Here is a 25,104-nt window from a genome sequence, read left to right as displayed (position 1 = left end):
TATTTAAAAATATGCTATTTTCAAAGTTTGCTAATATATACATATGAGTTTATACCACACAGAGGGATAAATGCCTCTTTCAGATGCCGTAGGTTATCACACAAAAAGTCCAGTTATCAGGTATGGAATAACCCCTTTGAGTTTCTGGTCAATGGGTATTATAGAATCCAACACACACACACACACACACACACACACACACACACACACACACACACACACACGGGGAAAAAGGACAGGTCATTGCCACTGCTATAAATTATCCAATAGAACCTGATGGAAGGGCTCTGTTTCTGAAGACATTGCATATTTTGATCACAAGACATGGAGGAACCCATCCTGACCTCCTCCCTACTGGCTAGCTTTCATAAGGCACTATTCAGGCTACTGGGGAATGAACATCCATCAGATATCTTACTTACCTGTGAAACATGACAGCTAAAACAAGGTGGCATGAACATTTTAAGGGTAACCAGCTACTTTCTGATTGTTGCTAATGCCTGGTGCTGTAATTTCCTCCTTCCAAGCCCTCCCATGTAGTCCTCTTGCTCTCTCATCTTCGTAGCCTCTTTTCCCATTAATCGTTATTATATGCATATATGTATATACATAATTTGTCATTGTATTCATATATGTTTATACATACATATTCTTAAATATCGCCAGCCCTGTCTATGGAATGTTACTTGCATGTATGTTGTCAGGGCTGGAACGTAGGTACTGGATAATCACTTGCTGTGTTCCTCAATGGAGATCATTTCTCCCCCTCAACCTTCCTTAGATATAGGCAGGATTTGTGTAGGGCTGAGGCCTCGTGGGCTTTCCCCCCTTTTGCTTTAACATGTTCATTGGTGCCTTCCTCATTCAGCAAATGTGTGAAGAGCCATGTTGGTGAGCCTTTATGCACACAACTCCTATATCACTAGGAGACACAATCTCAAAGCAAACTCCCTGGTACTCTGGCTCCTACAATCTTTCTACCCTCTCATTCACAATGTCCCCTGAACCTTAGGTGTGGTAGTGTTCCATAAATGTAGCCATTGTGACTGGCCCCAACAACTCTGCTCATTGACTAATGGTGAGGGAATCTACACCCAAAGACAAGCATTTCATGTTCTACACATCTTCAATGCCTGTTTTAAAATGATGCTCTCCCCTTTTCCATTACATATGCAAGAGTGTATGTGACACATGGATCAAGTGTTGGGATGAACCACGACAGTCTCACTAACCTCTGGAGGGCCACAATCACACTCCTCTGGTGCCTCCAAATGCGTGGTTGCCACACTGTGCTATGTTGGGGCAGAGCGACAACCTCTGGCTCTGGCTCCTTCCTGAGGCAGTCTAGGGCAGGCTGTGAAGCCAGCTGTTTGAATGCATCCATGCTGCAGCTGCTAAAAACCTTGATGCCCTGCGAACGTCTAAAAATAAATTATTATCCCTCAGATAAAAGGAACGCAACAGTTATTCAAGTAACATAACGTGTACGGTTCCCCGAATATTCACATTACAGGAAGAGAGAGAGTCACCTCTGCTTTTAATGCTGGCCAGTTAAAACAAAAGCAGTGCTGTTTCTATTGTAATTTCTTAGGATCAATATACAGAAAGTGGAGGGAGGTAGAGCGCTCCAGGCCTCAGCTTCAGGGCACACACGAAAACACTGCAACAGTTTCAACAGAGTTAACAATACCAGAAGCTCGATGCAGGTCTGAGAGTAGGATTGCTACCATACCCACCTGCCATATAGTGAAGAGGGTATTTCCCCTAGTTTTTCCTACTTTTTCCTCTCTAGTGCTTGAAAGCCTCTGGGGAGACCAAGACTGATGCTTCTGGTTGGACGTAGTTTTGCATGTGGCTTCCATAGTCTCCTTCATTCATCACACAGGCTCCTCCTCCCTTGGGAAGATTCCATGTCCTTCAGCAACCCTCAACCTACCCCCTGTGCCGTAGCTTCTCTCTTCACCTCACGACTTCTCTCAACACCATCTGACCATAATTTCAATTCTGTCCCATGGCTGAAGGTTTGTGCACTCTAGAGCACTTGTCCTTGAGGTCCAAGTTAAAATGCAGTGTATTTTAACGGATTTCTTGGAAAGACTAACAGACAACTAATAGGAAGCCAGATGCAACAAATGAAACCGTTCAGAATATTTCAATCTTTAGTAGTGCACTGTGATAGCCAAGAGCCTGCCTATGAGTGACTCTTCAATGGCTTTACTTTGCAGTGTTAACAAATCCCTATGGATGGTCATGAGTACACTCTTCTCCCTCAGAGACTGTGTCTGATCTCCATGTGGGGCATCGCACACATTCTGCAGGATACATTTCATTATCCATGCTGTGTTAACTAACTGCGTAACACTTAGCTTATTATGAAATCTCCCAGTCTGCAAAGATCTCGGCTTCTGCCCTCCACCTCTCTCTCATCCCCTTATTCTTTCCCTGAATCTGACTCTTTAGCCAGGCTGCCCTTCGCTTTGTTGCCCCAGGCCCTACAATGTTCTTCCTTATAGTCTCAGTAGCATCTAAGTTGTTTTGGAACCTTTTATCTCCCTCTGCCCCAATGTACACAGCCAAATCTCCTTATCCACGGGTCTGCTGAGCCCTGGAGCCTTCTCTGTTTAGCATTGATGCATTTCTTCCATAGAGGCATATTGACAATACTGACAAAAGAGCCCATAAGTCAACACTCACTCCATATACGAGCAGCTGACTGGATGCTGGCTGTAAAGAACTGGCAAGCATGTTTTCAGTAATACCCTGAGCTCGTTCTGTTCTGCGTGCTTTAAATATTGTGCATGCATTCATTTAAGCTGTTGTTAGTCGGTGATACTTGGTCAAAGTGTAAGTCAGGACACACTGCAAGTATTTCCTAAGCGTCTACAGAGACCTGACCTGGAGATGCCCCTTACATTGCTGAAGGGTTCATGATGCAGGTGCTTCCGGGACAGAAGCAGTTGTAGACATCGTCATATGTTAACCCCAGGTTAATCCCAAGCAGCTGTGACAGGACAGCAGCAAAGCCCTCCATGGTTAAGGTCTTTGGATGCTAGGCAGAGAAAAGGAACAGAATTAGTGTGTCAGTCCTGTTTCTCCTCCCCCTCTTCCTCCTCGTCCTCCTCCTTCTCTTCCTCCTCCTCCTCTTCCTCCTCCTCCTCCTCATCTTCCTCCTCCTCCTTCTCCTCTTCCTCCTCCTCTGCCTCATCTTCCTCCTCCTCCTTCTCCTCTTCCTCCTCCTCTGCCTCTTCTTCCTCCTCCTCCTCCTCTTCCTCTCTTGCTCTTCCTACTTCTTCCTGTTTGCTTTCTCAGGCTTTATTTGGCAATGGTACCTAAATTACAACGCAAATTCAAGAAACTGGACCAAAAAAACTCTTAAGACTGTAAAATGCAAAAAAAAGGAGCAAATTGTGATATTCGTTTTTAAGCAAAATCTTTTAAGCCAAATGGAGCTGACATATAGGAAAATAAAGTTGCTGTGAAAAAACTTGCATTTGTCTGTTTGTAGGTCTGGTTAATCTATGGGGCCTCTAGCAGTGCATCAGTATTTATCCCTAGTACAGGAATGGATGTTGGGAGCCCAGTCCACATAGAGGTATATTCTCTCAGCCTAGACACACAGCAGAGGGTGTAGGCCCTGCTGCAAATTATATGACAGACTTTGAAGATCACCCATGGAACGCCTCACCCTCCCTGGGGAGCAGAATGGGGATGGGATAGGTGGTTGGTGAGGGCGGCAGGGCAGGAAGAGAGGGAGAGGGTACTGGGATTCACATGTAAAACAGGTCTGTTTCTGATTTAAATGGAAAAAAATGAAAAGAAACCTTACATTTCTTGCATATTATTGTATAGAATTCAAAAAAAGCATAAAAACGTCTAGGGAAGAGGAATAATCTTAGTGACTATTTTTTTGAGATGATAATTAGGAAAAATTTACACCATGAAGATTTAATTGGTAATCAATTTATACTTTAGAAATTGAAGAAAATTTTTAATTTAAATAAAATTTTACTTATAACTGAATTAAATTTAGTATTTTGGCCAAGTGCAATGGTAAACAACAAAATCTATGAAATATACATGCAATGAAAGAGATCAAAATCACCAAAAATTAATAACACACACAACAGTGATTTAGTACAGGAGGGGTTAAAACATCTAGAATCTATACAGCGTATACACAGCATAGATTCGAAGGAAGACAGGAAAATAATATATATGATAGCAAAATGATAGCAAAAGTGGAAGCATGAACTCTTTCCCGAAGACAAACTGCTTTGAACACGAATGAATTAAAAATCCCCCCAATAAAAGTATAGGTTGGCAGAGTGGATTAAAATTAGAACAGCCACATGAAAAAAGCATTCACATATTTTTATGTTTACTATATCTATAAACTAGCTGAAAACAAAGTCAAGACCTAAGTGAGAAGGTCACAACTACTGAGGAGAAGATAACAGGAAAGATTCAGGGTGTGGTCTCTACCACACCCCAGAAGGATGGGAGTAAAGGCAAAGATGAGCAAAGAAACTTCTGCCACTGTCTTAAACATCCCTGTTTCAATGTCATGATAAAACCAAAGTGAAGATAAACACATATAGGAATTAAAAAAATTTATAGATTCCACGTCTGACAAATGGATTAATATCCATAATGTAGAGAATGTCCACAACTCAACAACAAAGCAATAAATCACTTAAAAACATAAGTCAAATACTTGAATAACTATTTCTCTGGTAATATGTGCCAAAGTCTATCAAGTATATGAACTGGTATGGCATCATTTGACATGGCAGAGACACAATCAAAAGCAATGAGAAGATGTAGCATCATGCACATTAGCCTCTCTCTACTAACTAAAAGAAAACAAAGTAACTTTGAGTGACTATGCAGCTAATTATATGTTGGCAAGAGGATTATAGACTGGTATAGCCTCTTTCAAAGCAAATATTACATCCCACAAAAATATGAGTAACAAGACAGATCCATAATTCAGCAAGCTGACCTCTGAACAGACAACTAAAGAGGTATCTGCCCTATTGTGTGCCTTGAAACATGGTGAAGAACAAGAGCAGGGGAATAAAGGAAGCATCTGTGGAATGGACAGATATATTAATTCAGTCATTAAAAAGGAAATCTTGCATGCATTGTGGGATAGGTAGAACTTTAAGTACATTGCATTGCTTGCAATAACTCTATCCCAGAAAGACATACTGAACCATCCCACTTACATGTAGACCCCAAAGTTGTTATGACAGTAGAAATAGAACATGAGATGGCATAACCTAGGACATAGGAATGTCTGCTTGATTGATACAGAGATTCATTTTTAAAGATAAAATTATCTTGAGAATTACTTTACAATAAAGTGAGTACAGTTACCATCACAGAACTGGTTGGAATCCCAACTTCAGGGTGGTTTCCCTAACCAGACCAACTCTTTTATAAGTTATAACATTAAAAGTCTAAAAAATACTATTATAAAAAAGTATGCAAATACATTCCTAGTCTTTTCATTCAAGGGACAGGGACAACAGAAGGCATACCAGAGCGATTCCTGCTGTAAACTTTGGGTTGCAGGCCATCCCGTGATATGTCGCTCCCACATAATCAGGGTAATCCTTATACCTAAATTGAAATTTTATATCAATGCACTTGTTCCAAAATGTTGCTAGAAAGGACATTTAAGCAGTGGATTCCTGTAAGTTCTGTATCTTTAAAACATGGTATTCATGTGCAATATGCTTCATGCTACCAGCCATTGATTGATTAGTGAAAGCACAAATTGTATGTCCTCCTTTCTTGATAGGTATTTAAGTTAAAATGATGCTTAGGATTCTATGATACCCAATCCAAAACCTAGAGGTGCCTGGTATTTCCATAACCTGTCCCACAGGATCCCCATCACTGGATGTTATATTGACTATAAACTCTAAAGGCCAGTGTTACCTATTATCAAGCTGTTCACATATTGGACAAATCTTAAAACTGTATACAGTGTTGAACCAGAGGAGAGGGAGAAAGAAAGAGAGGTACAACAAGAAAAAAGCGGTAGTATGCAGAAATTAGCCAATTAGTTTTGCTTTCAAATACCCAACCCTGGCTTTGAACCTAAAAGGAGGCAAGAGACGACATGTAGTTCCTTTTAAATCGCTTGAGATCTTCGTGAGTGAACATCTCCTATTTTCATATAAAATGATTGAGTGAGGAATGATGAAACCTACATGAAGACTCTCAAAGCATGCACAGCAAGTAGCTAACAGCTATATGTCAGGTCACTATACAAACTGGAGAGTAGACATAGGTGCAGGGAAGTGACCGGTCCAGTTCAGTTATTAACCATCTTAACCAGCAACATGCAACATGGGTAATTACTGTATTCATAGCATTAACATCATGGTGTGAACATTTCCCAGTGACTCTTTATAAACACAGACGTCCACATTCATCCTGCTGCTTTTCATACCCCCACCCTAGTGCTGAGGTAGAATGGGGTGATGGGTGCTGGGGAACCACATTTGAATACGTGATCAGATCTTTACATTTTGCTTATGCTGGCACAGCTACATGCACAGGACTTTGACAGTTGCCTTTGAATGGTTAGGCAAGTCCCCATCGGTGTAGATAAAGTACTTACAGGAGTAAATACGTGATAATCCTGCCTCTTTCAGATGGCTGGCTCTGTTTCCACAACTGAAACCTTTGCAGAACTTCATCAGCAACCCCATTTGTGTCAATCTTGTTTTGGTCTGACCAGATCTCTAGAGAGGTTAACATCACAGTCATCTGCAGCTGGGAAAACATCTGAAAGGACAACTCTCTTCAGTTTCAGTGGCCAGTCTTCCTGCCCTGTCTGTAAATGCTGAGGTTCCATTCACCTTATTGCTTAGAGGAGATAACCCAACTCATGGGTCAAACTGCAGGGAGGAGTACACACTTCCTATAGACACGTGGCTAATCACAGAAACGATGTCAGTGGGTTAGCATTATTCTCTTACTTCAACCACAGCAGAAGTACTCACCGTGTTAATGAGACCAAAGATATGAACAACTTTCTGAATTGCAACTCCCATCTTGGAGCCCATATGGTCAAACTGAAAGACAAGTTTGTGTCTTGATTACCACTATAACTGATCAAACAATCACTCTTTAATAGTTTCAAATACACAAGTTAAAATAATGCAGTACTCAACTGAAGACGCAAAGTGAAAATGTGTTAAAATTGGTTGTCAGTTAATCCTCTGTGTTTGTAATCTTTCCTAGTTACTGTCTTTCCTGTGGTTTACACATAACCCAGGGTCTTAATGATTGAGACTATTAAAAGGGATAGCTGTAATTAACTTCCTCCTAGGGGCACAGAAATTAAGATTGGATGTATCAAAGTTCCAGAGCACATAACTTATAAGGACAAAATCCAGGCATCTGTCACTGACTCACGATAACCTCATTCCCTTCTCTATCATGAAGGCTTCATTGCAATTAAAGAAACTCAGGATGTATGCCAGCTGGTGGGAAACTACCAGAGTATACCTGAGTTTAAGGAAATGATAGTCATAATACTATCTGAAAATATTGTTTATGATTGTGTGTTAATTACATTTATAATTTACATGATTCTTTTTAGTAGCAAGCCAATTAACAGTAGACACATAGAGGTTTGAGACACCAAGTCAAACATTAGCTATAATGTGCGTACATAGAAACTTGTCTGTAGTACGGACAGACTATACATAAATATAAAACATGGTCTTTCTAACACCAACTTTGTGAATACTGGGCAGAGGAGAATGCCCATCCATACAGAGACAGGAAATGCTGCTGTGCTGTTGTTCAAAAACCCAAAACTGTTGGACAGGTTAAAATGTTCACATCTGGGAGGCCCAGACAACGTCAGATGAGAAAGAGTTGCAGACTCTTCCACAAGCCCAGGAGGAAGTTGGCAATGCACATCTGGTGATGGTGCTTAACCGGACGCAGACGAAGTCATACAACCCGTGACACTGCTTGATTGCAGCACGTGGGACAGACACAGAGGCCCACTAATGCACAACGTGCAGGGATGGAGACACCCAATTCCAAATGGGATATCTCCATCGAATCTCTGTCCTGGGGGCTAGAGGAGGCAGGGAGACTGTCAGAGCCAGAGGTGATGGGGACACCAGGGAAACAAGGCCTTCTCAACACAGCAGGATCCAACACACATGAGCTCACAGAGACTGAGGCAGCATGCACAGGGTCTGCAAGGACCTGCACCAGATGGGATCCCAGTGCTAAGAGGAGCAGAGGCACAAGTCCCCATCCCCAAAGCTGTCTCCAAGTGATAATGGCTTGCAAATGATAACATAGGTTTCGCCAAGGGAGTCTCACTCTTAGGGGCAGGTAGGCCCCAAGCCCAGCAATAGATGGAGAGCACAAAAAGAACCCAGGGGCATCTTTAGATGTTCCTTATCTCATAATAGATCAGGGCATTATTCCTTTTCTTTTTTTAACAACACAAGTCCTTTAGATATATTATGGCTTCCAGTTTGGGGTTTTTATGGAATTCCTGTGTGTGCAACCTTTGCGTTTCTGGATCTATATGTGTTTCATGTGTTGATTTTCTTTTGGTTAGGCTTTTAAACTTCTGTTTTGTTCTATTCTGATTCTTTTGGTTTTGTTTTATCTTATTTCATTTTATAATTATTCTTTAGATGCCTGTTTGTCTTCTTAGAAGAAACTGAAAAGGTGTGGATTTGGATGGGAGGGGAGTTGGGAGGCTCTTGCAGGAGTTGGGGAAGGAGGAAGTGTAATCAAACTGTATTCTAAGAAAAGTATATTTTCAATAAGAGGAAAATAGAAACTGGAAAATTGATTAAAATAATTTATTCTGTAGACTATGGCACATGTAAATATTAACTAAGGTGAAATCAAAATGCCTGGTTAAGTGATGTGGTACAATGAATCCATGCCATGAGACTAAGTGACTCAGTAAACCATGGGCTTGATACTAGGAACCAGAGAATGGTGAGCTGACCAAACAGTCAGTACTGGACAGGAAATGAGATTCCCAGCGGGGAAGAAAGGCAGTGTACAAATACTGTTTGGGGAGGAGAGTGCAAAGTAACTAGAGTGCTAAGGAACTACCTTTTCATCTGTAAATCATGCAGCTCCCACTCAAGAAGCCAGCTAGCTGTGACACAGAAAATAAGCTCAGGAAGTAAATATTTGAAAATGCAATCCAATTTTACACTTAATGTACTAACTTCCAGTATAATGGAAATGAGATCTAGATCTCAATAAAAATCGAGGTGCACCTGCTAGTCTCTCTGCTGAAGTAAGATGGGAGACTGTGTAGTAGAACCTGTTCATGCAGTTATATGGCTTTACTACAATCCCCTCACACCAGCATAAGGACAACTGATATGATATGTCGTTATGTACTCCAACACTTTGGCACATTATTTTGAGCAGAGAGAAAGAAATGATTATCTTTTGAGACAAGAATTTCCTGGGTTGTTGGAAATTCAACCTCTCTGCCTGCCCATCCTAAGTGTTGGAATTACTGGCACATGTCATCATGACTGACACTTGAACAGAGTAAATACATTTGTATAAAACAGTGAAAAGCAGACTGGAAAGATAGCTCAGCAATTAAGAGCACTTACTGCCCTTCTAGAGCACCTGAATTCAATCCCCCAAATTCACAGGGCCACTCACAGCCATCTGTAACTCCAGTTCCAGGGCATCTGCCTCCCTCTTCTGGACTCTGAGAGTACTGTATGCACATAGTACATAGATCTACACAATGTAGGCAAAACACTGCACACATTGAAGAATGATAACATGAAAACAGGAAGGAAGGAAGGAAGGAAGGAAGGAAGGAAGGAAGGAAGGAAGGAAGGAAGGAAGGAAGGAAGGAAGGAAGGAGTTAGTTTAAGTTATATATACACAATCCTTACTCAATCTCACTACAAAACTAAGACCTCAGGAAGACAGGTCAGTCCTACCATGGCTTTATCCATGACAATCTTCACATAAAGGGTCCTCTTCATTAGTGACACATCTGAAGTTTTCTGTGAAACAAACAAACAAACAAAAACCGTCAATATAATAAAATCTTCAATCAGGTAACCACATGTCTGTTAAGAGTCCTGGTTTAGTACTGTTTACTGTACTTATTTCAGTAACAGGTATGACAGATATAATCTCTAGTCTTGGGATTCTTTAAATGTTCTACAGACAGTTTGACTGGAAAGAAACTGTTTGATATCATAAGGCAAACAAGGATAACCTTGCTTTAGTTCAATTCCTGATGCTTCCTTTGCTGGACTATTGATGAATGTCTTCAATTGAAGATAAGGCATGTATGAGAATTACCTATTGTTTATTTTTAAAATGAAATACATGAGTCACATTGTATCTCATTGCTGATTTGGTTTGTGGATTTGGTTTGTGGAACATATTTTTTGTAACAAGGCTTATTTATTTCAACACTTAATATTTAATAGCATGAAATGTGCATATATATATATATATATATATATATATATATATATATATATATAGAGAGAGAGAGAGAGAGAGAGAGAGAGAGAGAGAGAGTTGCTTTCTGAGATGATAGAAGCCAGTTGATCCAGTGTCTGGTGAGGAATCCAGAAACCTGGAACTCGCAGGCCAGGAGCTCACAGCTGGAGACCCAGAAGGACATGACATTGAGGTTCTAGTTGAATCCAAAGACGACTGTTTGTGAGAGTGGGTTTTCTGTTCAGCCTTCAACTGATTTGACCAGGGCTCCTCATGTGATGGAGTACAACTTTGCTATTCAGTTTATGACTATCAGCTTTATGGATTTCTGTGTAAATTTGTTGGCCTTTACTCAAATCCACACTTTCAACAATTAAATAAAAACAAGGTAAGGGAACAGTGAAGGGTAGTTTGTCATTAATTAGATTCAAGCTTCATTCACCATTGATTTTTTTGGTTAATTCTGTTTTATATAGTAAGGATGTATATCTAGAAATTAACTTGTTCGGGCCACTGGTGATCAACCATGACGGTGAGCAACATTGTAACAGGAGATGTGAGGATACATACCAACAATCATTTTGGAAGAGTGCCTGCTATTGGCTGACATTATTTATAAGAAAGGTTAATTTTTCTATATTCCTCAAATTAATTTGCTTATCAAAGGGAAAATATAAGGTGAAGCTGATATAATTGCATGAAGTATGTACTTTCCATATAAACCAATATATATTTACATATTCTGTCAGAGACAGAGTGAAAGCACTGTGCAGAATGAAAACAGTGAATACCAAAGCACCTCCTGACTGGAGAAAATGATATTTTGGTTCATTCCTATTTTACATTTTTCCTTATACACCTGTTTATTTAGCATTTTAGTACATTAACTTGCCAATATTATTTAATTTAGAAAGTAATAAATGTAAAATAAATGAGCAAAATATGAAATCACATTAATAGAAAAATTTTAAGATAACCATGACTGGATTATTTTTCCTAAAAAAAAACTAGACATTTATGGCAAAGCATATGACAGCAAATACACCAAAATTCTATTTATTGTAATGAGTCATTTTACTTTCAAAGTTTGTAGCAAAGTAATGCTTTTTTACAAAGCAAATAAATTGACAAAGAAAATACAAAGTATCAGTAGATAAATCCAGGACCGATTATGTTAATGGGATGCAAATCTACACAAATAGCAACTACAAGCACCTATACAAACTACCCATACAATAACTATACAAACTATTATGACAAGTATTGATGAGTTTTTAAATTATATCTACTTGTTCTTCTCTTAAGACGTTCTGAGGAAACCAATGATAGCTTAAAATAATTACCATACAACAGTTTCACTTTGTTTTCCCAATGTACCCAGTCTCAAAATCAATGTAAATAGCCCAGATGAAGGACCAACTCACCTCTGGTTTTACAAGAATTCGGTAGGACTGACTTTCATGATGGGGATTTAAATTTTCTTTTAAGGGGGAATAATCAATTTTATTATTCTTTATTTGATAAATCATGTGTTCAAATGTAGCTGAAGACTCTAGTGGCTCAATTCCATAAGTGATGTTCTCTAACTGCAACAAGCCCCTAAACATATAAAGAAAATGAAGCACAATTACTATAGGCTTCCTGCTGACAAATCACACTCAAAGTATCCTCTATAAATTCTATCTATTAAGTTTCAAACCCAATGTTATTCCGGTTAGTATTCAGGCATCTATACCTGCCTGTCCTTGGGGTTCTGACAGGACACGCCCTCAGCTGTAGTCACTAAGAGCACCACCTGTGCACATTCACTATGTTCCCTTTTAAAAGGGCCCTGTCCACCTCCCATCCTTCTCTGTTTCTCCCCCTCTCTATGTTCCTCTCTCTCTCTTTTCCTCTCTCTTTCTCTCTCTATGTTCCTCTGTCTCTCTCTCTCCTACTCTCTCTGCCCCTCTTTCTCCTTTCCTCTCTTCTCTCTCCTGCTCCTCCTTTCTCCAGATGCCTGTCTCCCCCTCCCCCTTTCCCTTAGTATGATCCATTTCCCAAAAACAAAACAAAAAAAACTTTGCTTGAACCCTGTCTCATGGTATCTTTCTGTCAGGTACTTTTCTTAAATTACAACAATACCTATCTTCCCTCCGTTATGGCACTTAAGAAAAATTGTGGTCTGATGTGGCTAGAAAATGGGAATTCTCTCCCTGCTCATGGGTGGTTTCTCTGCTTAGGGTTTATGATGGTAAAATGCAAAGAAGCCTAAAAAAATGTACATGGAAGGACAAGACAGGGAGCTGAGAGTAAAGGAGGTATATAAACACAGCCACCACAGTCTACAGCTCTGTCTTCTTCCTTTTTATTTTTCCTTTTCCTGTTGTTTTTTTGGGGGGGGGCCTCATTCTGTGAAAACTAAGGTTTGACAAACAATCTTAGTTCACACTTCCAGAGTGGTACCTGAGACCTGAACAAGTGCTGAGGGTCACAGTTGATGCTGGGATCTCGGCAACGTGTCCTTGATAAAAGCAATGACCCTAAGAAGGAGCAGAAGGAATGTCATAACTGATGCCCACAGGAAGCCCTAGGGGTCATGCAAGCTTCCTGACAATGACAAATTTCCAGTTCAGCCATTGCTTTTATGTGTCCACGTCCAGTGTCCTTCCCGTCTCCCGCACATACTTCCTCGGCACCTTACTGTGCTTCCCTCATCATTATTTTCCTCTCTGAAATATGGTTGCTATGACTTTAAGTTTTACCACTACTTATCCTATTTATTGGTATCTTTACCTTTTAAGCAGGATTGCCGAAGAGTATAGATTAGACACACTAGCTTATGATTTATAACATTTGGCTGGGTTCAATGATGAACATTTGCAGTCAATGTTTCTGAGTCAAGAAAGAAGGGATTTTTGAAGTTTTTGATCATTTATCTTGCATATCTGTGTGCAGCTGTCACAGTGGACAAACAGAGGTCGCTTTTCTCCTTCTACCACGTGGGACCCGGGGATGGAACTCAGATCATCATGTTTTGTAGGAGTTGCTTTGCTCACGGAGCCATCTGGGAAATCCATAACTATTTAACTGACATGTTCCCACCTTGCTTTATCTTAATATCTGACTAGGTAGGTAATTAATCATCGATAGTTAACACTCTTCCCCCTTGACTTCATCGGTGTTAGTGATTCCCAAATGTCCCCTCAATAATCCTTAGTGAATTCTTCTCCCGCCTTGGTCTACATTGCAGTCATTTGCAGGAACTTTCCTTCCTATCGCTGCAAAACTTCACTTCCAACTCGCTGACTCCTTCAAATCTGTCTACATATTAAAAGCATTCAGGCATAGATCTCCATTTAGCAGGGCATTAACCACATCCCAAACCTCATCGGCAACAACTCCAGTAGCAGACTGGATCTAGCCACAAGGGCAGTCATTAGAGCCCTTATAAGCCCAACATACACCTAATGCACTCACACTCCAGGGCTTTGCCCAGACAAGGCTATCTGCACTCCGGAGCAGGTGAAACACGAGGAGCAACAGCCTCCTCAAGTGATACCAACAGCCCTTCCCGAAGAAGTAATCCAGGTCCCGACCTACTATTAACCACAGGTGAGATGACTTCTGAGAGATCTGACACTGCCTCCCTGTAAGAGGTCACCCAACACCTACACAGCAAAAGTCACTCAGACAGAAGTGAAACAGAAAAGCATGAGATCAGCAATTAACAAGAGGAAAGCCAGAGACAATCCAGTCTGTCCCAGGAGCCTCACAGGATCCATGCATCGAAGCATACCATGTGGGTCCAGGGCCTAGGCGATATACCCACACTGGAGCCAGCAAAGAGGCTGACTATGTTTATGACCGTGCCTTACTGTTTTTATTTCTGTAGATCTATAGTATGACTTGAAATCTTGCATGGTGATACCTCCAGAAGGTTCTGTTGTTGTTTGTGTTTTAGTTGTTTAGTAGTTGTCATTCATTGCACACAATATGATATACCCATGTGGAAACACCACACACTCTAGGCCCTGATAATGGGTACAATTGATAAATGTTCATCAAAATTAATGGTAAAATGCAGAAGTCTAGTAACATCCCCTTCTGCTTGTGGTATGCAAGGTTACTAAAAGGTCTTGAGCCTCAGGGTTATTTTGAATCCCTTATGAGCTAGCCCGCTGTTCCCATCAGAGAAGCTATGGGTGCTACCTCACTTCCCCTGACCCACTCATCTGCCTCTGGAGTCTCCTCTCATTTCCCACCATCTCCTCCACTGTTCGGGACCTGTGGGACAACATTTCCAAACTTTTAGTGTGCCTGACCCCTCAACCTGCCTTTTCTTTTCCATCTCAAACACCTGATGACTTCAGATGCAGTTTAATTGTAATTTCAGATAAGCAATTTCGGGGTCCCAGGGTTCCAGGGCGGTGATTTTATTCAGTGTGCTTTCCGGCAGTTTACACGGTGTTTTGGGATTTGGGATCTGTTTGGTCAACAGCACCATAGATTCGAAAGTGTTTTTTTGTCTTTTCAACAGCAGCACCTTACACATATTTTGTAAATATCGAATCCCATTTGCTTGTGATAACCACAAACCTGGAATTCCAGCACTCAAGAGTGCAGGCAGGAGGACTGTGATTTTGCCACCAGCCCAGGCTCCTTCACCATACCTTGTCATCGCCACAGTTGGAGAGAAGGGGCAGGACGAAGGTTGGAGGTGGGAAAGGGAAGGGGTCAAGTGATACAATATTACTTCAGTTAAAAATAAATGTAAAATGCAAAAACCAACTTCTAAAGGTACCATAATATGAATCCATACATGTGTAGGAACATATATAAGCTATATATAAATGTATGTGTGACTATTTCTACATTAAAAACTATGTATACATAAGGGGAAAACACCACTACACATACACACACACACACACACACACACACACACACACACACACAGTCTACACAGCAGAAGTCTAAGCCTACCTTTGCTAAAGGAGATTCTGTTTGCAATGTTCCTGATGTGGTATACAAATATGCCATAAAATGTGGATGTAAAAATGACCTATTTCAACAAAAATAATGACATTTCATTGTAATACATCATTAATGACAATATACAGGTTTAATAGTTCATTAACAACAAAAACTTTCAGAATAATTAGCCTAAAGTGTAAATCTTACAAACCAAAATATCTGAAAATTAAATAGACTTGTCTTTTCATTATCTAGCCTGTGTTCTAATGGTATATTAGATACATACAAACTTAAAGATAATAATTAGGGCTAAAACGAGGGACCAGTATAGGGCTATGACAAATCATACATAGCAAACTGGTGCTAATGCCCACATCTTCTCATTTACATTTTAGTTTATATTAGCCACAAATAAATCTCATGGAATGACAACTTTAGTATTCGATAATGAGTAGAATGGGTTGATTATAAATCAGCATCAAATGGTTTTCATAAAATTACAAACCATCTCAAAATTCTTAACACTCATCTCTATTTCATCTTTTTAGAACTCTCTTTAGTTCCACGGCCCATTTTTAAACTCTTTGCTTCCTTGATGTTTAGCATTTTTGCTTGCTTAGTTGGTTTAGCTCTTTATATATCCTAGCTACTAATCTTCAGTTAGATAAGTAGCTGTTAAATATTTATTTCTCATTCTGTAGGCTTCCTCTTCACTCCAGTGACAGCGTTCTTTGTTGTACAGAAACTTTGGGTTCATGAAGTCCCATTCATTAGCTGTTGGTTTTAATGCTTCCAACTATTGACATTCTGTTCAGAGAGTCCCTTCCTATGCCAGTGAGTTCAGACATATTCCCTACCTTTCCCTGTGTCAGATTCAGTGTATCAGTCTTATACTGAAGTCTTAAAGTCATTTGGAGTTGAATTGTCTGTGGGCTGAGAAATAAGGCTTTAGTTCATTCTCGTCCATGCAGTGTTCCAATTCGACTAGCAACGTGTGTTACAGATGATGTCTTTTCCCCAATGTGCATGTTCGAACTCTTTATCAAACACCTGATAGCTCTGGGAGTATGGGCTTGTCTCGGCGCCCTCACCAGATAAACACAACAGACATCTACAGAACATCCCACCCAGACACTCAAGGATATACATTCCTCTACACAGTCAACAGAACTTTCTCCAAAATCAACTACATAGTACAACTGAAAGTCAGTTTTAACAAATATAGGAAAATGGAGCTGCCATCCCACATTCTTGGGTCACAAAGTAGTGAAACTGGACATCATCAACAACAGAAACTAGAGAGAGCACACAAATTCATGGACACTGTACGACAGACTACTGAGTCATTGAGACAGGGAATAAATCAACAAGGAGGTATGAAATTCCTAAAAGTGATAAATGAAAAAGAAAACACAGCTTTCTTAAATCTGTGGGACATAGAGGCAGTCCTAAAAGTAACTTTACAGCACTAAGGGCCTGCATCAAAGAATCTGAGAGATCCTTAATCACTAATTGACTACACCTGAAGGCCTTGGAAATATAAGAGCAAGTAATACCCCTAAACCAGATGGGAAAAGATACTCAAAATCAGGGTTGAAATTAAGGAAGTATAAATGAAAAAGAAACTACAAAAAAGTAGTGAAATGAAGAATTACATCTTTGAAAGGATTAACAAGATTGACAAACATTTGACCAATTTAACCTAAATAAAGAGAAAGTAGCCAAATAACAAACTTTAAGATGAAATGGGATCTATTATGACACTGAGGAAACTCAGAGCACCTTAAGAACACACATCTAAAATCTAAGTACCTTGCTAGCCAAATGTCCACTGGATCTTCAATACCAAACTGGAAATGTAAAAGATTTCATTCTGAATATACACAGTCTGCAAAACCACATCCAATGAGATAGCAACAGTAATTAAAAACCTCTAAAATTAAAAAAAAAAACACCTGGAGCCAGATGCCAGATGGATTTGGTGCAGAATTCTTCCAGACCTTGATAGAAGAACTAAAGCAAATGCTCCTCAAACTACTCCACAAAATAGAAAATGAAGAGACATTTCTGAATTATTTTTATGAAATCAAAATTACCCTGATACCAAAGTTGACATGGAAATATCCGACACAAAAAGAAAATTATGGACCTTTCTGTGATGAAACTGGATGCAAAATTTCTCATTAAAATACTTGGAAATCCATTTCAAGAATGCATAAAAAGATTACTCGCTATGATCAAGTTGGCTTTTATCACAGATATCCAAGGATGATTCAACAAACATCAATCAATAGGCATAAACCACCACATAAATAGACTTAAATCATCTCATTAGACATAGGAATGCATTTGAGAAAATAAAAGCTCTCCTCGTGTTAAAAGTTCTGGGGACTCTAGGGATAACGGAGACATATCTCTACACAATAAGTACCATTTAAATCAAGCCTACTGCCGACACCATGCTAAATGAAGAAAAAAACATTTCCACTAAAATCAGGCATAAGACAAGAAAGTCCACTCTCTCCATCAGTGGTCAAAACAGTACTTATATCCCCAGCTAGAGCAGTAAGACTACTGAAGGAGATGAAGGGTTACAAATTAGGAAAGATAAATCAAGTTAGCTTTATTTTCAGACAATACAATTGTATATATAAAAAACCCAGAGGATTCCACCAGAAAAACTCCACATCTGGTAAACAGAGTCATCATTTAGCAGAATACAAAACCAACATGTACACATACACACACACATCACAGACACTCACACACACATACACACACAAACAAACAAGTAGCCTTCCTATAAACAAATGCCACCAAGGGTAAATCAGAGAAACAAGACAATTAAGAATAGCCTAAAAAAATCTTTGAATAAATCTAAACAAAGAAGTGAAAGACTTGTAAAATTAAGACATTAATGAAAAAATAGAAAACGATATCAGAAAATAGAAAGACCTTCCATGCTCATGGGATGGTAGGATTAATATACTAAAAATGATCACACTACCAAAAGAAATTTACAAATTCAATAAAATCCTCCTTAATATTCCAAAATAATTTTTCACAGAAATTGAAAAATTCAACCTAAAATTTTATATGGAAAGACAAAAGACCCAGGATAGCAAAAACAGTCCTGAACAATTAAAAAAATCCAACAAACAAAACCCTGCTGGAGAAATAACCATTCCAGGCTTTAAGAGATACCACAGATCTACAGTAATAAAAACAGTATAGCACTAGCATAAAAACAGACACAAGAGCCTTTTAAAACCTCAGCTTTGTCTCTCAACTTGTCTTTGGCCAAAGTAAGAATCAGAGTCACAGATAAGCAACTTGATTTGTAGGCTCCAAGACAGAATGAACCCATTTAAACTACTCAAAAAGCAGTAACCAGGTTGCTTGCATCTGCGGTGTTCCCCTTTGGTCCCAAGAGCCATTGGAATATAGTATAGCGCCTTCAGGAAGTAGGGCCATGTCCTACTTTGTTTTCTGTTGTTGCTTTGATAAACACTGAACAAAGCCCACTTGAGGCCAGAAGGGTTTATTTGGCCTGTCTTTCCACATCAACATCTATCATTAGCCAGAGTCTGGGCAGGAAATCAAGCAGGAAACTGGAGGCAGTCACTCAAGTGGAGAGCATAGAAGAATGTGTTTACAGGCTTGCTCTCCCTGGCTTACTCAGCAGGCTTTCTTATGCAGCACAGGATGGCTTGCCCAGGAGTGGTAACACCCCTGGTGGGCTGGGCCCTAAAACATCAGCCAGCAATCTGAGGGGAGTAAACCCCAGGTCAGATTCCCTAGTCCAGGAATACCTGGGCTTGTGTCACACTGACCACAACTGACTAAGGCGGACCTGCATGCACTGTTCTAGATGACTGGGAGCATGTGCTCCTGAGGAGAACCTTGGGACCTTGTGCCTTCATCATCCTCTCTCCTACTTCCCAGATACTAGGCATGTGCCAAGGCCTTACTGCCATGAAGTTCTACCAAACCACAGACCCAAAAGCAACAGGACTAAGGAGCCGTACATGTAAACCTCCAAATTATCTGTAAACATTTTTAATTGACAAGTATCGAATTTCTGTGTTAATCACAGATAGCTAACTACCACATAGGTGTTGGCCCCTTCTCACAATTGTGCCCAGTGGGACAGGAGTAAGTTCAGATACAGATTGGGGGCTGGGAAGCCTGGGAGGAGAAGATAACCATCTCTTGATAACAGTTCCAAAGCTTCAAAGAAGAGTAAAGAAAAGAAGGTCACCATTTCCCTATTTGTGACAAATGTGGCTTATAAGCTCTTAATCAATAATATACTAATTTACATCTATTTATATGTATGCTTACTGATCTGCCCTTTGGAAACATTGATTAAATGTGACATAGAGGAGCCTTTCTGTATCATACTTTGATTACAACGTGGAAGGGGATACATAGTCAGATGTAGCAAAGCTGGCAAAAATGAGATTCCACGGTCATTGCCAATGTGCCTCAGACAAAATGCCTATGTGAGCAAGGACAGATCCTAATTGCAAATGGTATTTTCAGAATTCATAGAGAAGTCTCTGTAAAGGACCCTTACTACCTATTACACTCCATACTATGAAATCTTATACTGGATAATGTCAGATACATACCCACACTGAGAAATTGCACCCTGCACACTATCACAAAAGAACATTCCATTTCAAAACAGTGGACACATTTGTGTGTAGGGGGGACCTTTTTATGAATTTCTGTAAGTTTTATATAAAGACAAAATATAGAGAATGATGGAAGGCTGTATCCAAGGTTGATGCTACTGAATTCCTCACAGGATAAATGGAGAAAGGAGGGAAGTCAAGAATATACATTGGAGCAAAATGTGGCAAAACCATTTGAGCATAACAGAAATGTAGCCTGTCATCAAGAAACAGAAGCATATAAGCAGGGAACATGAGGCAGAGGTGGCAGGGGCAGAGCTAGCTCTGGGAGGGAGCTGGGCCTGGGAGGGGCTGGTGCTGGAGCAATTAGGGACATGCACACTGAGAATGCAGGGCTTCATTAGCTATAGCTGTAGGGGTCTTTACCCTTGTGAAGCCCATGACCACACAATGGGCATCCACTCACTGGTTTTGATAAGTCAATATTCATTCTCTGTCATCAATGTCCCAGGCAAGTTCTGCCTAGGCTTGCAATTTAAGCCGCACTGTAGTGTTCACAAGGTCTACCTGGTTTCCTAGGCTGGGATATTTCTCTGACCTGATTTCCATTTTTCTCCCGCATGTGCCATGTACTAAGTAAGATGCTTGAAATCCGATAAAACTATGCAAAACAAAATATGCAGGTGCAACTATAGCTTTCGCGACTGCATGCATGACTGTGCTTTATGGACTTTGATCATTCTCATTCATCTGATGTGTCTTAAGACATCATTAACTTAGAACGTACATTATTGGATTTAAAATCTCAGTTCCTCATGAATACTAAAGAAGATAAAGCATGCCAAGTCAATGGGTTATTTACACTCAACTTGGTGAATGGTTGAAGGACAGCTGGAAACAGCTGTGTTAGAGTGAGCACTTACTGTTTTTCAAGATGGAACGTGTATGCTTTGCCCTCAATTCTGACCAAGTAAGTGACCTGTGGCAAAGAGTCCAGACAGAGAGAAAGCCATTATTAAAAATGTCAACTCCTTAAAAGTAACAAGCTAAGATGGGTGTATATTCCCATTTCCTAAGACCACATTATAGTCTATATGTCCCAAAATACAAATGACTCCACAATATAGTCTCTACCATTTCTCACGCTTCTAACCCAAATATATCCTTTCCAGTTTATGCTTTATTCCTGCATTCCAGATTCGTCCTCGTTTTCTATTTGATAAGCAAAATGACCCACACACACACAAAAAAAACTGTAAGCTATATTTTTCTCACCTATTACTGTCATCACCTATTACCCTATTTCTGTTATCACTGAACCTAAAGGGGTAACAAATAAAATACAAATGTCTTCTACTACAAATTAACACCAGGACCATAGACACTCAAAAGAAGCCATGAAATATACCCACATTGTAAATGGTCATAGTCATAATTTGCAAGATTGATATATACAATTGACAATACAGGGCACATTTTTATTCCTATAAAATGGAAAATAAACAATTGGAAATGAAATTTTATAATGCCAGTTTCTATAGCCTGAGAGAATAAGGTGATATGGAGAGATTTTATCATGAAACCCACAGACAGGTACAAAGGACACACATGCCTGATACAAAGGGAAAATATGTATACATCTTGTTTCATAATCAATTCCATCACTTAAAGAAAGGGCATTAAAGTGGGGACCACAGGGAGCTGTGAGGGGGTGGGGTTGGTTATGATCAAGATATATCAAAAACATTTATGAAACCCTCAAAGACTAAATAAAATACCCATTTAAAATGCTAGGTTCATGGCTTGTAATGTGAAATATTATTGACTTTGTAGACTGAATATCATCTATTGTCAAATCCCAAGAGGCTGGCTGTAAAACTAGGCAAGATGACACTCATATTATATATTAACTTAAAGTAGCTGTTTCAGAATAGCAAAAGCAGAAAGACTGCAAGAAGTTTTGAAGACAGTATAGAATGATGATGATGATTAACTTTGTAGGAAACAACTTTATACTTGGAAAGAACTGAAAACATTCTCATCTACTTTGCCAAAATGTTTCTAGTGGGTCGTGCTTCCTGGTGGGTCATGTGGCAATGGTTCTGAGAAAATGTTCAAAAGGCTATATACTGCTCAGGGTACATACATGTATGAGGTAGCAATGGGGAGATGGAAAAACAATATTGGCATATAAGTCACTAAATATTCAATTCGTTAAAATTAGTACCTCAGACAGACACTCATTGTAAACGCCTCTGTATTGCTTAGAATAATGTTATGGCTTTTATACTTCACTGTTTTGTTTTCCAAGGGATTTACATATGTGTGCATATAGGCCTGGCGATTTTCATGTTATCAGTTTAAAAATCATAGTACAAGGTGAAATTTAGTGCAGTCTCAGGTATAAGAATATGTAATTAGTGTGTTTGTTTTTTCTGAATTCAGTAAGCCGTGCACAGCAGGCAGCCTCGTGGTGACTGGAAGGAAGAGCATTTAAGTCTGACATAAAACAGCTGTGCAAGCGTTCACACACTACTTGGAAAATGAAAGGAAACTGAGACACTATGCCCTCCCTCAGACCACCAGTCTTTAGCTTCCTAAATTAGTCATAAATAGAATTTCAAAGAGCCCTTGTAGGAATTCACTGATGTGGGCCAGAAGTCGAGCACAAATAAACAACCATCATTTTCCGCAAATCTGATTTCTTATTTACCTGCATTTGTGCCGCCTTGGCATCCTTGATGTTGCTCTCGATTTTCTGTGGCACTGTTATCTGCAGAAGTGGTGTTTCAGACTCTGCCGAGAGACACACAGTGAGTACATCCCAGCGCAGCAGTAAGTACCCTGCCTTGGCTAAGCTCTGCTCTAGCCAAGAAGAGAATGTTTGGGACATGCAGGGCTCTCTGTCTCTCTCGTTCCCTCTCCATCTCCCTCTCCTCCCACTTTGTGGACGTCCTCCTGATTGTAGAAAGTCAGCAAATGAAGGTCAGTGGTCTTTGGGCTGAGTCCTCCAACCACCAGGCAGAGATGGACTCCTGGACCCTGGAACTGGGTGGCTCTGGGCACCTTCATTAGCCCTTGTTCTGGACTTCCTGAGAGCAACTTCACTTTGAAGTCAGCATGGCAGGTGGCCCGTGGACAGGTGGTCTCCTGCCCAGCAGCATCTTCACTTACCCCGGCCCGCAATGATCAGTTGGCTCAGGCATGAGAGGACCAGGAACCAAGGCAGCATGGTGTGGCCACTGGCTTTGCCACAGTGATGGCAGTTGGTGCCAACAGTGGCAGCTCGTGGCCCCTGCACCTGGGCTCTTGGGAAGCAGGAATGGCAGAAACCAGCCAGAACCGGAAGTCGCAGCAGTACAGCTCTGTGCATCAGGGACCAGAGGCTAGAGGAGACAGCATTTTCCCTGCAGAGACCAAAGGATGCCTCGGAGCCACCTCCACAAAAGTGCTGGCTTCAGGGGAGCTGGGGCACCCTCCAAAGTATGAGATTTGTGATCACATAGACAGGATCTTTAGAAGAAAAAGAAAACAAGGAAGTACGATTATCCTGTAGAAATATATGGGGAGAAAAAAATTCAAAGTGAAACTTTAATAGTAAAGTTGATTTGGTGCCTAAGATGAGAAGACTACATGGGAATTGGAACTGAGATTGCAGTGACTACCGGGATAAATAGGAATCACAATGAGGTTTAAAAATAAAATACAATTCTGGGGTGTGGGGGGCAAATTGAGCGAATGGATCTTCCTCTTAGCGTCCACAGAATCAAGCAGAGTACGGAGGAGAAAGTGTGTTAGCACTAACATTGGTCAATGAAGAATATCTCAATGTGAGCTCCGGGAAGCCATTCTCCACAAAAGATTTCACCTATTTGTCAGATCCAGGAGGATGTGGGATCATGTAAAAATGAGATTTGCCCTCAGAAAAACAACAAGAAACCTTGACAAAGTTTCAGGCTACCCAGAGCTAAGACTGGAAGTCTCCCGGGAGAGAGTGCACCTGGGAGCTACACAGCTTAGGTTGCTGTTTGAGTTAAGGTTTCTGTTGCTGTGATGAGACATGGTAACCAAAAGCAATTGGGGATGGAAGGGTTTATATCACCCTTTCTGGTAACAGCCCATCACTGAGGAAAGTCAGGGCAGGTACTCAAACAGCAACTAATCCAGAAGCCATGGAGGACTCTATTTACTGGCATGCTCTCTAGAGCTTGCTCTGTCTGCTTTCTGACAGTACCCAGAAAGACCAGCCCAGGAATGGCAATCCACAGTGGATGGTGCACTCATGCATCACCTGTCGATCAAGGTCAATCAAGAAAATGCATCACAGGCTTGCTCAAGGTGGATGACAGACAAACACACCAGGCAGGCGGGGCCTAAGTGGTAAGTTTTATTGGGGGAAAGGGGGAGAGAGAGGGGGTGGGGAGACACAGAGAGACAGACACAGAGAAAGAGAAAAAGAGAGAGTGATAGTGAGAGAGAGCGAGAATGACAGTGAGAGAATGTGAGTGAGAGAGAGACAGGGAGTGAGGGAGTGAATGAGAAAGAGGGCAAGAGGGAGTGAGAGACAGTGAGTAAGACTATGAGTGAGTGAGAGTGTGAATGAGACAAGAGAGAGGGAGAGAAAGAGAGAGAGGGGGAGAGAGAGAGGGAGAGAGAGGGAGAGAGAGAGAGAGAGAGAGAGAGTGTGTGTGTGTGTGTGTGTGTGTGTGTGTGTGTGTGTGTGTGTGTAAGAGAATGTCCTGTCAGCCCCTTTAGAGGAACCGTGGGAAAGGGAAAGTGGGCAGAGTGTTCCTCCTAAAGAGACCTATGTGCATGCTTACAGAGCCAGGAGCACTGTGCCAAATTCTGAAGAGGCAGGGCCAGGTCTGCCTGGATTATAACAGGGGTGTTTTCTCAATAAGAGGTTCCTTCTTCCAAAATGCCTCGTCTTTGTGTCAGGTTGACATAGAACGAGCCAGCACAGCACTATCTTCCTGCGTAACTGGGTGGATGCCAACCCTCAGAAGGC

General features: G+C 40.6%; 1 protein-coding gene across 1 annotated transcript; it reads right to left on the bottom strand.

Moving 5' to 3' along the window:
* Window positions 1–1,232: 1,232 nt before the first annotated feature.
* On the bottom strand, window positions 1,233–23,406 carry LOC121138128 (A disintegrin and metallopeptidase domain 3-like; the record flags this gene model as incomplete). Its single annotated transcript, XM_040740937.1, is given in 14 exon segments — window positions 1,233–1,271; window positions 1,273–1,288; window positions 1,290–1,421; window positions 2,913–3,049; window positions 5,544–5,625; window positions 6,635–6,801; window positions 7,020–7,091; window positions 9,984–10,049; window positions 11,925–12,099; window positions 12,946–13,022; window positions 15,466–15,544; window positions 21,020–21,075; window positions 22,810–22,892; window positions 23,271–23,406. Coding segments are annotated over 14 exon segments (1,239 nt in total), but the record flags the coding sequence as incomplete, so codon positions are not given.
* Window positions 23,407–25,104: the final 1,698 nt, after the last annotated feature.

Source organism: Mesocricetus auratus, unplaced genomic scaffold (assembly GCF_017639785.1).
Source record: "Mesocricetus auratus isolate SY011 unplaced genomic scaffold, BCM_Maur_2.0 contig_12021_pilon_obj, whole genome shotgun sequence".
Lineage (NCBI taxonomy): Eukaryota > Metazoa > Chordata > Mammalia > Rodentia > Cricetidae > Mesocricetus > Mesocricetus auratus.
This window is presented reverse-complemented; position numbering and strand designations above follow the sequence as displayed.